The 18,280-nt window shown below is 45.2% G+C and overlaps 2 protein-coding genes and 1 long non-coding RNA gene across 3 annotated transcripts in view; 2 read left to right on the plus strand and 1 right to left on the minus strand.

Moving 5' to 3' along the window:
* The window catches only part of LOC135552125 (uncharacterized), an 87,512-nt gene that overhangs the window by 37,301 nt on the left and 31,931 nt on the right, over nucleotides 1-18,280 (minus strand). The gene's annotated exons all lie outside the window — the stretch shown is intronic.
* Nucleotides 4,295-10,131, plus strand: LOC135551606 (salivary glue protein Sgs-3-like). Its single transcript, XM_064982801.1, has 4 exons — nucleotides 4,295-5,187; nucleotides 7,263-7,388; nucleotides 9,069-9,185; nucleotides 9,948-10,131. Exons 1-4 carry the CDS (start codon nucleotides 4,295-4,297, stop codon nucleotides 10,129-10,131), a joined length of 1,320 nt encoding a protein of 439 aa, XP_064838873.1.
* On the plus strand, nucleotides 10,154-11,877 carry LOC135551608 (mucin-5AC-like). Its single transcript, XM_064982802.1, has 4 exons — nucleotides 10,154-10,310; nucleotides 10,605-11,236; nucleotides 11,451-11,494; nucleotides 11,700-11,877. Exons 1-4 carry the CDS (start codon nucleotides 10,154-10,156, stop codon nucleotides 11,875-11,877), a joined length of 1,011 nt encoding a protein of 336 aa, XP_064838874.1.

The following is an 18,280-nucleotide window of genomic DNA, read 5'->3' on the forward strand; positions in this document are numbered from 1 at the left end:
TACCATTGTAAGTCCTACGACAAACACAAGTTCTGCTCCAACAGCAACCACAACAGAAGCTTCTGCAACAACAACTGTAGAAACTACGACTACCACAACAACATCCCCTACGACAACTGCAGCTCCTACTTCAACCACCGGAGCTCCTACGGCCACTTCAACAGCACCAGAGCTTACAACAACAACAGAAGCTGCTTCCACAAGCACTACTGCAGCCCTTACTGCAACCACAACTGAAGCGTCTTCTACAACAACGACTGCAGCCCTTACTGGAACAACAACTGAAGCTTCTTCAAAAACAACTATAGCACCTACGACAACCACAACAATCTCCCCTTCGACAACTGTAGCTCCAACAACGCCAATCGCAACCGAAGGTCCTACTACCATTTTAACTCCTACGACAACCACAACTGTAGCACTGACTACCACAACAACATCCCCTACGACAACTGCAGCTCCTACTACATCTACCTTAGCTCCTATGGCCACTAAAACTGCAGCAGCTCCAACAACAACTGAAGCTGCTTCCTCAACCACTACAGCAGCCACCACTGCAACCAGAAATGAAGATTCTTCTACAATAACCACAACAACATCCCCTACGACAACTGCAGCTACTACTACAACAACTGTAGCTCCAACAATGCCAATCACAACTGCAGGTCCTACTACCATTTTAACTCCTACAGCAACCACAACAGCAGCTAGTACAACAACTGTAGCCGCTACAACCACTGAAACTGCAGCAGCTCCGACAACAGCAACTTTAGCTGCTTCCTCAACCACTACAGCATCCCCTACTGTAACCAGAAATGAAGATCCTTCTACAATAACCATGACAACATCCCTTACGACAACTGCAGCTCCTACTACAACAACTGTAGCTCCTACGGCCACAACAACTGCAGCAGTTCCTACAACCACAACTGACGCTTATTCTACAACAACTATAGCACCTACGACAACCACAACAATCTCCACTTCAACAACTGTTGCTCCTACTACAACAACAGTAGCTCCTACAACGCCAATCACAACTGAAGGTCCTACTACCATTTTAACTCCTACGACAACCACAACTGTAGCACCTACAGCAACCACAACAACAACTGTAGAAACTCTGACTACCACAACAACATCCCCTACGACAACTGCAGCTCCTACTACATCTACCTTAGCTCCTACGGCCACTACAACTGCAGCAGCTACAACAACAACTGAAGCTGCTTCCTCAACCACTACAGCAGCCCCCACTGCAACCAGAAATGAAGATTCTTCTACAATAACCACAACAAGCTCCCCTACGACAACTGCAGCTCCTACTACAACAACTGTAGCTCCAACAATGCCAATCACAACTGCAGGACCTACTACAATTTTAACTCCTACAGCAACCACAACAGCAGCTAGTACAACAACTGTAGCCGCTACAACCACTGAAACTGCAGCAGCTCCGACAACAGCAACTGTAGCTGCTTCCTCAACCACTACAGCATCCCCTACTGTAACCAGAAATGAAGATCCTTCTACAATAACCATGACAACATCCCTTACGACAACTGCAGCTCCTACTACAACAACTGTAGCTCCTACGGCCACAACAACTGCAGCAGTTCCTACAACCACAACTGACGCTTCTTCTACAACAACTATAGCACCTACGACAACCACAACAATCTCCCCTTCAACAACTGTTGCTCCTACTACAACAACAGTAGCTCCTACAACGCCAATCACAACTGAAGGTCCTACTACCATTTTAACTCCTACGACAACCACAACTGTAGCACCTACAGCAACCACAACAACAACTGTAGAAACTCTGACTACCACAACAACATCCCCTACGACAACTGCAGCTCCTACTACATCTACCTTAGCTCCTACGGCCACTACAACTGCAGCAGCTCCAACAACAACTGAAGCTGCTTCCTCAACAACTACAGCAGCCCCCATTGCAACCAGAAATGAAGATTCTTCTACAATAACCACAACAACCTCCCCTACGACAACTGCAGCTCCTACTACAACAACTGTAGCTCCAACAATACCAATCACAACTGCAGGACCTACTACCATTTTAACTCCTACAGCAACCACAACAGCAGCTAGTACAACAACTGTAGCCGCTACAACCACTGAAACTGCAGCAGCTCCGACAACAGCAACTGTAGCTGCTTCCTCAACCACTACAGCAGCCCCTACTGTAACCAGAAATGAAGATCCTTCTACAAAAACCATGACAACATCCCTTATGACAACTGCTGCTCCTACAACAACAACTGTAGCTCCTACGGCCACAACAACTGCAGCAGTTCCTACAACCACAACTGACGCTTCTTCTACAACAACTATAGCAACTACGACAACCACAACAATCTCCCCTTCGACAACTGTAGCTCCAACAACGCCAATCGCAACCAAAGGTCCTACTACCATTTTAACTCCTACGACAACCACAACTGTAGCACTGACTACCACAACAACATCCCCTACGACAACTGCAGCTCCTACTACATCTACCTTAGCTCCTATGGCCACTAAAACTGCAGCAGCTCCAACAACAACTGAAGCTGCTTCCTCAACCACTACAGCAGCCACCACTGCAACCAGAAATGAAGATTCTTCTACAATAACCACAACAACATCCCCTACGACAACTGCAGCTACTACTACAACAACTGTAGCTCCAACAATGCCAATCACAACTGCAGGTCCTACTACCATTTTAACTCCTACAGCAACCACAACAGCAGCTAGTACAACAACTGTAGCCGCTACAACCACTGAAACTGCAGCAGCTCCGACAACAGCAACTTTAGCTGCTTCCTCAACCACTACAGCATCCCCTACTGTAACCAGAAATGAAGATCCTTCTACAATAACCATGACAACATCCCTTACGACAACTGCAGCTCCTACTACAACAACTGTAGCTCCTACGGCCACAACAACTGCAGCAGTTCCTACAACCACAACTGACGCTTATTCTACAACAACTATAGCACCTACGACAACCACAACAATCTCCACTTCAACAACTGTTGCTCCTACTACAACAACAGTAGCTCCTACAACGCCAATCACAACTGAAGGTCCTACTACCATTTTAACTCCTACGACAACCACAACTGTAGCACCTACAGCAACCACAACAACAACTGTAGAAACTCTGACTACCACAACAACATCCCCTACGACAACTGCAGCTCCTACTACATCTACCTTAGCTCCTACGGCCACTACAACTGCAGCAGCTACAACAACAACTGAAGCTGCTTCCTCAACCACTACAGCAGCCCCCACTGCAACCAGAAATGAAGATTCTTCTACAATAACCACAACAAGCTCCCCTACGACAACTGCAGCTCCTACTACAACAACTGTAGCTCCAACAATGCCAATCACAACTGCAGGACCTACTACCATTTTAACTCCTACAGCAACCACAACAGCAGCTAGTACAACAACTGTAGCCGCTACAACCACTGAAACTGCAGCAGCTCCGACAACAGCAACTGTAGCTGCTTCCTCAACCACTACAGCATCCCCTACTGTAACCAGAAATGAAGATCCTTCTACAATAACCATGACAACATCCCTTACGACAACTGCAGCTCCTACTACAACAACTGTAGCTCCTACGGCCACAACAACTGCAGCAGTTCCTACAACCACAACTGACGCTTCTTCTACAACAACTATAGCACCTACGACAACCACAACAATCTCCCCTTCAACAACTGTTGCTCCTACTACAACAACAGTAGCTCCTACAACGCCAATCACACCTGAAGGTCCTACTACCATTTTAACTCCTACGACAACCACAACTGTAGCACCTACAGCAACCACAACAACAACTGTAGAAACTCTGACTACCACAACAACATCCCCTACGACAACTGCAGCTCCTACTACATCTACCTTAGCTCCTACGGCCACTACAACTGCAGCAGCTCCAACAACAACTGAAGCTGCTTCCTCAACAACTACAGCAGCCCCCACTGCAACCAGAAATGAAGATTCTTCTACAATAACCACAACAACCTCCCCTACGACAACTGCAGCTCCTACTACAACAACTGTAGCTCCAACAATACCAATCACAACTGCAGGACCTACTACCATTTTAACTCCTACAGCAACCACAACAGCAGCTAGTACAACAACTGTAGCCGCTACAACCACTGAAACTGCAGCAGCTCCGACAACAGCAACTGTAGCTGCTTCCTCAACCACTACAGCAGCCCCTACTGTAACCAGAAATGAAGATCCTTCTACAAAAACCATGACAACATCCCTTATGACAACTGCTGCTCCTACAACAACAACTGTAGCTCCTACGGCCACAACAACTGCAGCAGTTCCTACAACCACAACTGACGCTTCTTCTACAACAACTATAGCAACTACAACAACCACAACAATCTCCCCTTCAACAACTGTTGCTCCTACTACAACAACAGTAGCTCCTACAACGCCAATCACAACTGAAGTTCCTACTACCATTTTAACTCCTACGACAACCACAACTGTAGCACCTACAGCAACCACAACAACAACTGTAGAAACTCTGACTACCACAACAACATCCCCTACGACAACTGCCGCTCCTACTACATCTACCTTAGCTCCTACGGCCACTACAACTGCAGCAGCTCCAACAACAACTGAAGCTGCTTCCTCAACCACTACAGCAGCCCCCACTGCAACCAGAAATGAAGATTCTTCTACAATAACCACAACAACCTCCCCTACGACAACTGCAGCTCCTACTACAACAACTGTAGCTCCAACAATGCCAATCACAACTGCAGGTCCTACTACCATTTTAACTCCTACAGCAACCACAACAGCAGCTAGTACAACAACTGTAGCCGCTACAACCACTGAAACTGCAGCAGCTCCGACAACAGCAACTGTAGCTGCTTCCTCAACTACTACAGCATCCCCTACTGTAACCAGAAATGAAGATCCTTCTACAATAACCATGACAACATCCCTTACGACAACTGCAGCTCCTACTACAACAACTGTAGCTCCTACGGCCACAACAATTGCAGCAGTTCCTACAACCACAACTGACGCTTCTTCTACAACAACTATAGCACCTACGACAACCACAACAATCTCCCCTTCAACAACTGTTGCTCCTACTACAACAACAGTAGCTCCTACAACGCCAATTACAACTGAAGGTCCTACTACCATTTTAACTCCTACAGCATCCACAACAGCAGCTACTACAGCAACTTTAGCCGCTACTACATCTGCAGCAGCTCCAACAACAACAACTGTCGCCGCTACAAACACTGCAACTGCAACAGCTCTGACAACAGCAACTGCAGCTGCTTCCTCAACCACTAAAGCAGCCCCTACTGCAACCAGAAATGAAGATCCTTCTACAATAACCACACCATCCCCTACAACAAATGCAGCTCCTACTCCAACCACACTAGCTCATACAGCCACTACAACTATAGCAGAACCTACAACAACAACTGAAATTGCTTTCACAAGCACTATTGCAGCCTCTACTGCAACCACAACTGATGCTTCTTCTACAACAACTATAGCACCTACGACAACCACAACAACCTCCCCTTCGACAACTGTTGCTCCTACAACAACTGTAGCTGCTTCCTCAACCACTAAAGTACCCCCTACTGCAACTAGAAATGAAGATCATTCTACAATAACCACGACAACATCCCCTACGACAACTGCATCTCCTACTACAACAACTGAAGCGCCTACAATGCCCATCACACCCGCAGCCACAAATACCATTTTAACTCCTACGACAAACACAACTGCAGCTCCTACTACAACAACTGTAGCTGCTTCCACAACCACTACTGCAAACCCTACTGCAACCACAACTGAAGCTTCTTCTACAACAACTATAGCACCTATTACAACCACAACAGCATCCCCTACAACAACTGCAGCTCCTACGGCAACAATAACTGTAGCAGTTCCTACAACAACTACTGAAGCTGATTCCACAAGCAATACTGCAGCCCCTACTGCAACCACAACTGAAGCTTCTTCTACAACAACTATAGCACCTATGACAACATCCCCTTCGACTGCAGCTCCCACTACAACAACTGCAGCTCCTACCACGCAAATCACAACTAAAGCTAAAACTACAATTTTAACTCCTACGACAAATATAACTGCAGCTCCTACTACAACTGTAGCTACTGCATTCCCTACTCCAACCACAACTGAAGCTGCTTCCACAACAACTACTGCAGATCCTACTGCAACCAGAAATGAAGATCCTTCTACAATAAACACAACATCCCCTACGACAACTGCAGCACCTACTACAAAAACTGTAGCTCCTACGGCCACTACAACTATAGTAGCACCTACAACAACAACTGCAGCTGCTTTCACAAGCACTACTGCTGCCCCTACTGCAACCACAACTGAAGCTTCTTCTACAACAACTACAGCATCTACGACAACATCCCCTTTGACAACTGCAGCTCCTACTACAACAAATGCAACTCCTACAACGCCAGTCACAACTACCATTTTACCTCCTACGACAAACACAACTGCAGCTCCTACTACAACAACTATAGCTGATTCCACAACCACTACTACATTCCCTACTCCAACCACAACTGACACTTCTTCTACAACAACTATTGCACCTACTGTAGCCAGAAATTTAGATCCTTCTACAATAATCAAAACAACATCCCTTATGACAACTGCAGCTCCTACTACAGCCACTGTTGCTCCTACGACCACAACCACTGCAGCAGTTCCTACAACAACAATTGAAGCTGCTTCCACAAGCACTTCTGCAGCCCCTACTGGAACCACAACTGAAGCTTCTACTACAAAAACTATAACACCTATGACAACCACAACAACATCCCCTAAGACAACTGCAGCTCCTACAACAACAACTGTAGCTGCTTCCACAACTACAACTGCATTCCCTACTGCAACCACAACTGAAGCTTCTTCTACAACAACTGTAGCAACTATGACCACCACAAAAACATCCCCTTCGACAACTGCAGCTGCTACTATAACAATTGTAGCACCTGCAACGTCATTCACAAATGCACTTCCTACTACCATTTTAACTCCTACGACAATCAAAACAGCAGCTCCTACTACAACAACTCCAGCTAATACAACCTCTACAACCTCAGCATCGACTACGTCAATCACAACTGCAGGTCCTACCTCAACAGCTGTAGCTGAATCCACAACCACTATTGCAGCCCCTACTGCAACCACAACAACAGCTCCTACTACAGCTGTATCACCTACAACCACAACAGCCGCTACTACAATACCTGTAGGTCCTACAACCACGACAGCACTTACTACGTCAATCATAACTGCAGGTACTACTACCATTTTAACTCCTACGGCAACCAAAACTGCAGCTCCTACTACAACAACTGTAGCTGCTTCCACAACTAGTACTGCATCCTCTACTGCAACCACAACTGAAGCTCCTTCTACAGCTGAAGCACCTACAACAACCACAACAACATCGCCAATGACAACTCCAGCTCCTACAACGCCAATCACAACTGCAGGTCCTACTACCATTTTAAATCCAACGCCAAACACAAATGTAGCTCCTAGAGAAACCACAACAGCAGCTTCTACAACGCCTGTTGCTCCAACAACTACGACAGCAACTACTATGTCAATCAAAACTGCAGGATCTACTACCATTTTAACTCCATTGACAACTACAACTGAAGTAGAAATCACAACTGTAACTCATATCACACCCACAATTGCAGCTTCGACGACAACAACTGTAGCTCCTACAACCACTACAGAACCTACTATGTCAATCATAACTGCAGGTCCTACTACCATTTTAACTGCTACGACAACCACAACTGTAGCTCCTCCAGCAACCACAACAGCAGATACTACAATAACTGTAGCTCCTACCACCACTACAGCACCCACTACGTCAATATTAACTGAAGGTCCTAGTACCATTTTAACTTCTACGTCAACCAAAACTGCAGCTCCTCCTACAACAACTGTAGTTCCTACAATCTCTACAACCTCATCACCTACTACGTCAATCAAAACTGCAGGTCCTACCACCACTTTAACTGCTACGACAACCACAGCAGAAGCTCCTACAGAAATCACAACCGTAGCTCCGATGACCACTGAAACTGCAGCACCTACTAAGTCAATCTCAACTGCAGGTCCTATTTCCATTATAACTCATACGACAACTACAAATGAAGCTATTATAGAAATCACAACTGTTGCTCCTACGACCACTACACCTGCAGCAGCTCCTATAACAACAACTGTAGCTGCTTCCACAACTGCAGCACCTACTACGTCAATTACTACTCCAGTTCCTATTACCATTTTACCTCAAACGACAAGCACAACTGAGGCTCCTTCAGACGTCACTACTGTAGCTCCTTTGAACCCCACAATTGCCACTTCTACTTCAACAACTGTAGCTCCCACGATCACTACAACTGCAGCAGCTCCTACAACAACAACTGTAGCTGCTTCTACAACTACTACTGCATCCCCCACAGCAACCACAACTGAAGCTCATTCTACAACAACTGCAGCTCCTACAACAACAAATCTTGCTCCTACAACCTCTACAACTTCAGCACCCACTACGTCATTCACAACTGCAGGTCCTACTATCATTTTACCTCCTTCGATAACCACAACTGTATTACCTACGACAACCACAACAACATCCACTACAACAACTGTAGCTACTACAATGTCAATCTTAACTGCAGGTCCTACTACCAATTTAACTCCAATGACAACCACAACTGAAGCTTCAAAAGACATCACAACTGTAGCTCCAATGTCCCCCACAATTACAACTTCAACTACAACTGTAGCATCACCTACAACAACAACTGCAGATGCTTCCACAACCACAGGTGCAGCACCTACTAAATCAATCACAACTGCAGGTCCAACTACCATTTTGACTCCTAAGACAATCACAACTGCAGCTACTACAGAAATCACAACTGTAGCTCTTATGACCCCCACAATTGCAGCTTCTACTTCAACAACTGTTGCTCCCACGACCACAACTGCAGCAGCTCCTATAACAACAACTGTAGCTGCTTCCATAAACACAAAAGCAGCATCAACTACGTCAATCACAACTGCAGGTCCTACTAACATTTTAACTCCAACGACAAGCACAACTGAGGCTCCTTCAGACGTCACTACTGTAGCTCCTTTGAACCCCACAATTGCAGCTTCTTCTTCAACAAATGTCGCTCCCACGATCACTACAACTGCAGAAGCTCCTACAACAACAACTGTAGCTGCTTCTACAACTACTACTGCATCCCCTACTGCAACCACAACAGAAGCTCCTTCTACAACAACTGAAGCACCAATGACTTTAGGAACAACAGTCCCAACGACGACAGCAGCTAATTCCTCAACTGTAGCTCCTTCAATGCCAATCACAACTGCAGCTCCTATAACAACAAATCTCGCTCCTACAACCTCTACAACTTCAGCAAACACTGCGTCATTCACAACTGCAGGTCCGACTACCATTTTACCTCATTCGACCAGCACAACTGTATCACCTACAACAACAACCACTACAACAGCTGTAGCTTCTACAATGTCGATCTCAACTGCTGGTCCTACTGCCAATTTAACTCCAATGGCAATCACAACTGAAGCTCCTACAGACATCACAACTGTAGCTCCTACGCCCCCCACAATTGCAACTTCAACTACAACTATAGCATCACCTACAACAACAAATGCAGAATCTTCCACAACCACAAATGCAGCACCTACTACATCAATCACAACTGCAGGTCCTACTACCATCTTGACTCCTAAGACAATCACAACTGAAGTTTCTACAGAAATCACAACTGTAGCTCTTATGACCCCAACAATTGCAGATTCTACTTCAACAACTGTAGCTCCAATGACCACTACAACCGCCGAAGCTCCTACAACAAAAACTGTAGCTGCTTCCACAACTACTACTGCATCCCCTACAGCAACCACAACAGAAGCTCCTTCAACAACAACTGTAGTACCAATGACTTTAAGAACAACAGTCCCAACGACAACTGCAGCTAATTCCTCAACTGTAGCTCCTTCAATGCCAATCATAACTGCAGCTCCTACAACCTCTACAACTTCAGCACCCACTACGTCATTCACAACTGCAGCTCCTACTACCATTTTACATTCTTCGACAACAACAACAACATCCACTACAACAACTGTAGCTCCTACAATGTCAATCTCAACTGCAGGTCCTACTACCAATTTAACTCCAATGACAACCACAACTGAAGCTCCAACAGATATCACAACTGTAGCTCTTATGACCCCCACAATTGCAACTTCAACTACAACAGTTGAATCATCTACAACAACAACTGCAGATGCTTCCACAACCACAAGTGCAGCACCTACTACATCAGTCCCAACTGCAGGTCCTACTACCATTTTGACTACTAAGACAATCACAACTGCAGGTCCTACAGAAATCACAACTGTAGCTTTTACGACTCCCACAATTGCAATTTCTACTTCCACCATTGTAGCTACCACGACCACTACAACTGCAGAAGCCCCTACAACAACAACTGTAGCTGCTTCCACAACTACTAATGCATCCCCTACTGCAACCACAACTGAAGCTCTCTCTACAAAAACTGTAGCACCAACGACATCAGCAACAACAGTCCCTACGACAACTGCAGCTAATACCTCAACTGAAGCTCATTCAATGCCAATCACAACTGCAGCTCCTACAACAACAAATCTTGCTCCTATAACCTCTACAACTTCAGAACCCACTACGTCATTCACAACTGCAGGTCCTACTACCATTTTACCTCCTTCGACAACCACAACTGTATCACCTACGACAACCACAACTACATCCACTACAACAACTGTAGCTCCTACAATGTCAATCTCAACTGCAGGTCCTACTACCAATTTAACTCCAATGACAACCACAACTGAAGCTCCTACAGACATCACAACTGTAGCTCTTATGACCCCCACAACTGCAACTTCAACTACAACTGTAGCATCACCTACAACAACAACTGCAGGTGCTTCCACAACCACAAGTGCAGCACCTACTACATCAATCCCAACTGCAGGTCCTACTACCAATTTAACTCCAATGACAACCACAACTGAAGCTCCTACAGAAATCACAACTGTAGCTCTTATGACCCCCACAATTGCAGATTCTACTTCAACAACTGTTGCTCCCACGACCACAACTGCAGCAGCTCCTATAACAACAACTGTAGTTGCTTCCATAAACACAACAGCAGCACCTACTACGTCAATCACAACTGCAGGTCCTACAGAAATCACAACTGTAGCTCTTACGACTCCCACAATTGCAATTTCTACTTCCACCATTGTAGCTACCACGACCACTACAACTGCAGAAGCCCCTACAACAACAACTGTAGCTGCTTCCACAACTACTAATGCATCCCCTACTGCAACCACAACTGAAGCTCTCTCTACAAAAACTGTAGCACCAACGACATCAGCAACAACAGTCCCTACAACAACTGCAGCTAATACCTCAACTGAAGCTCCTTCAATGCCAATCACAACTGCAGCTCCTACAACAACAACTCTTGCTCCTATAACCTCTACAACTTCAGAACCCACTACGTCATTCACAACTGCAGGTCCTACTACCATTTTACCTCCTTCGACAACCACAACTGTATCACCTACGACAACCACAACTACATCCACTACAACAACTGTAGCTCCTACAATGTCAATCTCAACTGCAGGTCCTACTACCAATTTAACTCCAATGACAACCACAACTGAAGCTCCTACAGACATCACAACTGTAGCTCTTATGACCCCCACAATTGCAACTTCAACTACAACTGTAGCATCACCTACAACAACAACTGCAGGTGCTTCCACAACCACAAGTGCAGCACCTACTACATCAATCCCAACTGCAGGTCCTACTACCATTTTGACTACTAAGACAATCACAACTGAAGCTACTACAGAAATCACAACTGTAGCTCTTATGACCCCCACAATTGCAGATTCTACTTCAACAACTGTTGCTCCCACGACCACAACTGCAGCAGCTCCTATAACAACAACTGTAGCTGCTTCCATAAACACAACAGCAGCACCTACTACGTCAATCACAACTGCAGGTCCTACAGAAATCACAACTGTAGCTCTTACGACTCCCACAATTGCAATTTCTACTTCCACCACTGTAGCTACCACGACCACTACAACTGCAGAAGCCCCTACAACAACAACTGTAGCTGCTTCCACAACTACTAATGCATCCCCTACTGCAACCACAACTGAAGCTCTCTCTACAAAAACTGTAGCACCAACGACATCAGCAACAACAGTCCCTACTAAAACTGCAGCTAATACCTCAACTGAAGCTCCTTCAATGCCAATCACAACTGCAGCTCCTACAACAACAACTCTTGCTCCTATAACCTCTACAACTTCAGAACCCACTACGTCATTCACAACTGCAGGTCCTACTACCATTTTACCTCCTTCGACAACCACAACAACATCCACTACAACAACTGTAGCTCCTACAATCTCAATCTCAACTGCAGGTCCTACTACCAATTTAACTCCAACGACAACCACAACTGAAGCTCTTACAGACATCACTACCGTGGCTTCAAAGCCCACCACAATTGCAACTTCAACTGTAGCATCACCTACAACAACAACTACAGATGCTTCCACAACCATAAGTGCAGCAGCTACTACATCAATCCCAACTGCAGGTCCTACTATCATTTTACCTCAATCGACAACCACAACAACATCCACTACAACAACTGTAGCTCCGACAATGTCAATCTCAACTGCAGGTCCAACTACCAATTTAACTCCAACGACAACCACAACTGAAGCTCCTACAGACATCATAACTGTAGCTCCTATGCCCCCCACAATTGCAACTTCAACTACAACTGTTGAATCACCTACAACAACAACTACAGATGCTTCCACAACCACAAGTGCAGCACCTACTACATCAATCCCAACTGCAGGTCCTACTATCATTTTACCTCAATCGACAACCACAACAACATCCACTACAACAACTGTAGCTCCGACAATGTCAATCACAACTGCAGGTCCAACTACCAATTTAACTCCAACGACAACCACAACTGAGGCTCCTTCAGACGTCACTACTGTTGCTCCTTTGAAGCCCACAATTGCATCTTCTTCTTCAACAACTGTAGCTCCCACGATCACAACAACTGCAGAAGCTCCTACAACAACAACTGCAGCTGCTTCTACATTTACTACTGCATCCCCTACTGCAACCTCAACTGAAGCTCCAACAGACATCACAACTAAAGCTCCTATGCACCCCACAATTGCAACTTCAACTGTAGCATCACCTACAACAACAACTGCAGATGCTTCCACAACCACAGGTGCAGCAACTACTACATCAATCACAACTGCAGTTTCTACTATCATTTTACCTCAATCGACAAACACAACAACATCCACTACAACAACTGGAGCTCCTACAATGTCATTCACAACTGCAGGTCCTACTACCATTTTACCTCCTTCGACAACCACAACAACATCCACTACAACAACTGTAGCTCCTACAATCTCAATCTCAACTGCAGGTCCTACTACCAATTTAACTCCAACGACAACCACAACTGAAGCTCTTACAGACATCACTACCGTAGCTTCAAAGCCCACCACAATTGCAACTTCAACTGTAGCATCACCTACAACAACAACTACAGATGCCTCCACAACCATAAGTGCAGCAGCTACTACATCAATCCCAACTGCAGGTCCTACTATCATTTTACCTCAATCGACAACCACAACAACATCCACTACAACAACTGTAGCTCCGACAATGTCAATCTCAACTGCAGGTCCAACTACCAATTTAACTCCAACGACAACCACAACTGAAGCTCCTACAGACATCATAACTGTAGCTCCTATGCCCCCCACAATTGCAACTTCAACTACAACTGTTGAATCACCTACAACAACAACTACAGATGCTTCCACAACCACAAGTGCAGCACCTACTACATCAATCCCAACTGCAGGTCCTACTATCATTTTACCTCAATCGACAACCACAACAACATCCACTACAACAACTGTAGCTCCTACAATGTCAATCTCAACTGAAGCTCCTACAGAAATCACAATTGTAGCTCTTATGACCCCCACAATTGCAGCCTCTACTTCAACAAATGTACCTCCAACGACCACTAAAACTGCATCAGCTCCTATAACAACAACTGTAGCTGCTTCCATAAACACAACTGCAGCACCTACTACGTCAATCACAACTGCAGGTCCTACAGAAATCACAACTGTAGCTCTTACGACTCCCACAATTGCAATTTCTACTTCCACCATTGTAGCTACCACGACCACTACAACTGCAGAAGCCCCTACAACAACAACTGTAGCTGCTTCCACAACTACTAATGCATCCCCTACTGCAACCACAACTGAAGCTCTCTCTACAAAAACTGTAGCACCAACGACATCAGCAACAACAGTCCCTACAACAACTGCAGCTAATACCTCAACTGAAGCTCCTTCAATGCCAATCACAACTGCAGCTCCTACAACAACAACTCTTGCTCCTATAACCTCTACAACTTCAGAACCCACTACGTCATTCACAACTGCAGGTCCTACTACCATTTTACCTCCTTCGACAACCACAACTGTATCATCAAAGACAACCACAACTACATCCACTACAACAACTGTAGCTCCTACAATGTCAATCTCAACTGCAGGTCCTACTACCAATTTAACTCCAATGACAACCACAACTGAAGCTCCTACAGACATCATAACTGTAGCTCCTATGCCCCCCACAATTGCAACTTCAACTACAACTGTTGAATCACCTACAACAACAACAACAACAGATGCTTCCCCAACGACAAGTGCAGCACCTACTACATCAATCCCAACTGCAGGTCCTACTACCATTTTGACTCCTAAGACAATCACAACTGAAGCTCCTACAGAAATCACAACTGTAGCTCTCATGCCCCACACAATTGCAACTTCAATTACAACTGTAGCATCACCTACAACAACAACTACAGATGCTTCCACAACCACAAGTGCAGCACCTACTACATCAATCCCAACTGCAGGTCCTACTATCATTTTACCTCAATCGACAACCACAACAACATCCACTACAACAACTGGAGCACCTACAATGTCAATCTCAACAGCAGGTCCTACTACCAATTTACCTCCTTCGACAACCACAACTGTATCACCTACGACAACCACAACTACATCCACTACAACAACTGTAGCTCCTACAATGTCAATCTCAACTGCAGGTCCTACAACCAATTTAACTCCAATGACAACCACAACTGAAGCTCCTACAGACATCACAACTGTAGCTCTTATGACCCCCACAATTGCAACTTCAACTACAACTGTTGAATCTTCTACAACAACAACTGCAGATGCTTCCACAACCATAAGTGCAGCACCTACTACATCAATCCCAACTGCAGGTCCTACTACCATTTTGACTACTAAGACAATCACAACTGCAGGTCCTACAGAAATCACAACTGTAGCTTTTACGACTCCCACAATTGCAATTTCTACTTCCACCATTGTAGCTACCACGACCACTACAACTGCAGAAGCCCCTACAACAACAACTGTAGCTGCTTCCACAACTACTAATGCATCCCCTACTGCAACCACAACTGAAGCTCTCTCTACAAAAACTGTAGCACCAACGACATCAGCAACAACAGTCCCTACGACAACTGCAGCTAATACCTCAACTGAAGCTCATTCAATGCCAATCACAACTGCAGCTCCTACAACAACAAATCTTGCTCCTATAACCTCTACAACTTCAGAACCCACTACGTCATTCACAACTGCAGGTCCTACTACCATTTTACCTCCTTCGACAACCACAACTGTATCACCTACGACAACCACAACTACATCCACTACAACAACTGTAGCTCCTACAATGTCAATCTCAACTGCAGGTCCTACTACCAATTTAACTCCAATGACAACCACAACTGAAGCTCCTACAGACATCACAACTGTAGCTCTTATGACCCCCACAACTGCAACTTCAACTACAACTGTAGCATCACCTACAACAACAACTGCAGGTGCTTCCACAACCACAAGTGCAGCACCTACTACATCAATCCCAACTGCAGGTCCTACTACCAATTTAACTCCAATGACAACCACAACTGAAGCTCCTACAGAAATCACAACTGTAGCTCTTATGACCCCCACAATTGCAGATTCTACTTCAACAACTGTTGCTCCCACGACCACAACTGCAGCAGCTCCTATAACAACAACTGTAGTTGCTTCCATAAACACAACAGCAGCACCTACTACGTCAATCACAACTGCAGGTCCTACAGAAATCACAACTGTAGCTCTTACGACTCCCACAATTGCAATTTCTACTTCCACCACTGTAGCTACCACGACCACTACAACTGCAGAAGCCCCTACAACAACAACTGTAGCTGCTTCCACAACTACTAATGCATCCCCTACTGCAACCACAACTGAAGCTCTCTCTACAAAAACTGTAGCACCAACGACATCAGCAACAACAGTCCCTACGACAAGTGCACCTAATACCTCAACTGAAGCTCCTTCAATGCCAATCACAACTGCAGCTCCTACAACAACAACTCTTGCTCCTATAACCTCTACAACTTCAGAACCCACTACGTCATTCACAACTGCAGGTCCTACTACCATTTTACCTCCTTCGACAACCACAACAACATCCACTACAACAACTGTAGCTCCTACAATCTCAATCTCAACTGCAGGTCCTACTACCAATTTAACTCCAACGACAACCACAACTGAAGCTCTTACAGACATCACTACCGTAGATTCAAAGCCCACCACAATTGCAAATTCAACTGTAGCATCACCTTCAACAACAACTACAGATGCTTCCACAACCATAAGTGCAGCAGCTACTACATCAATCCCAACTGCAGGTCCTACTATCATTTTACCTCAATCGACAACCACAACAACATCCACTACAACAACTGTAGCTCCGACAATGTCAATCTCAACTGCAGGTCCAACTACCAATTTAACTCCAATGACAACCACAACTGAAGCTCCTACAGACATCATAACTGTAGCTCCTATGCCCCCCACAATTGCAACTTCAACTACAACTGTTGAATCACCTACAACAACAACTACAGATGCTTCCACAACCACAAGTGCAGCACCTACTACATTAATCCCAACTGCAGGTCCTACTATCATTTTACCTCAATCGACAACCACAACAACATCCACTACAACAACTGTAGCTCCGACAATGTCAATCACAACTGCAGGTCCAACTACCAATTTAATTCCAACGACAACCACAACTGAGGCTCCTTCAGACGTCACTACCGTTGCTCCTTTGAAGCCCACAATTGCATCTTCTTCTTCAACAACTGTAGCTCCCACGATCACAACAACTGCAGAAGCTCCTACAACAACAACTGCAGCTGCTTCTACATTTACTACTGCATCCCCTACTGCAACCACAACAGAAGCTCCTTCTACAACAAATGTAGCACCAATGACTTTAGGAACAACAGTCCCAACGACGACAGCAGCTAATTCCTCAACTTTAGCTCCTTCAATGCCAATCCCAACTGCAGCTTCTACAACAACAACTCTTGCTCCTACGACCTCTACAACTTCAGCACAAACTACTTTATTCACAACTGCAGGTCCTACTACCATTTTACCTCCTTCGACAACCACAACAACATCCACTACAACAACTGTAGCTCCTACAATATCAATCTCAACTGCAGGTCCTACTACCAATTTAACTCCAACGACAACCTCAACTGAAGCTCCAACAGACATCACAACTGAAGCTCCTATGCACCCCACAATTGCAACTTCAACTGTAGCATCACCTACAACAACAACTGCAGATGCTTCCACAACCACAGGTGCAGCACCTACTACATCAATCACAACTGCAGTTTCTACTATCATTTTACCTCAATCGACAACCACAACAACATCCACTACAACAACTGGAGCTCCTACAATGTCAATCTCAACTGCAGGTCCTACTACCAATTTAACTCCAACGACAACCAAAGCTCCTACAGACATCATAACTGTAGCTCCAATGCCC

Source organism: Oncorhynchus masou, chromosome 13 (genome assembly GCF_036934945.1).
Source record: "Oncorhynchus masou masou isolate Uvic2021 chromosome 13, UVic_Omas_1.1, whole genome shotgun sequence".
Taxonomy (NCBI): Eukaryota; Metazoa; Chordata; class Actinopteri; order Salmoniformes; family Salmonidae; genus Oncorhynchus; species Oncorhynchus masou.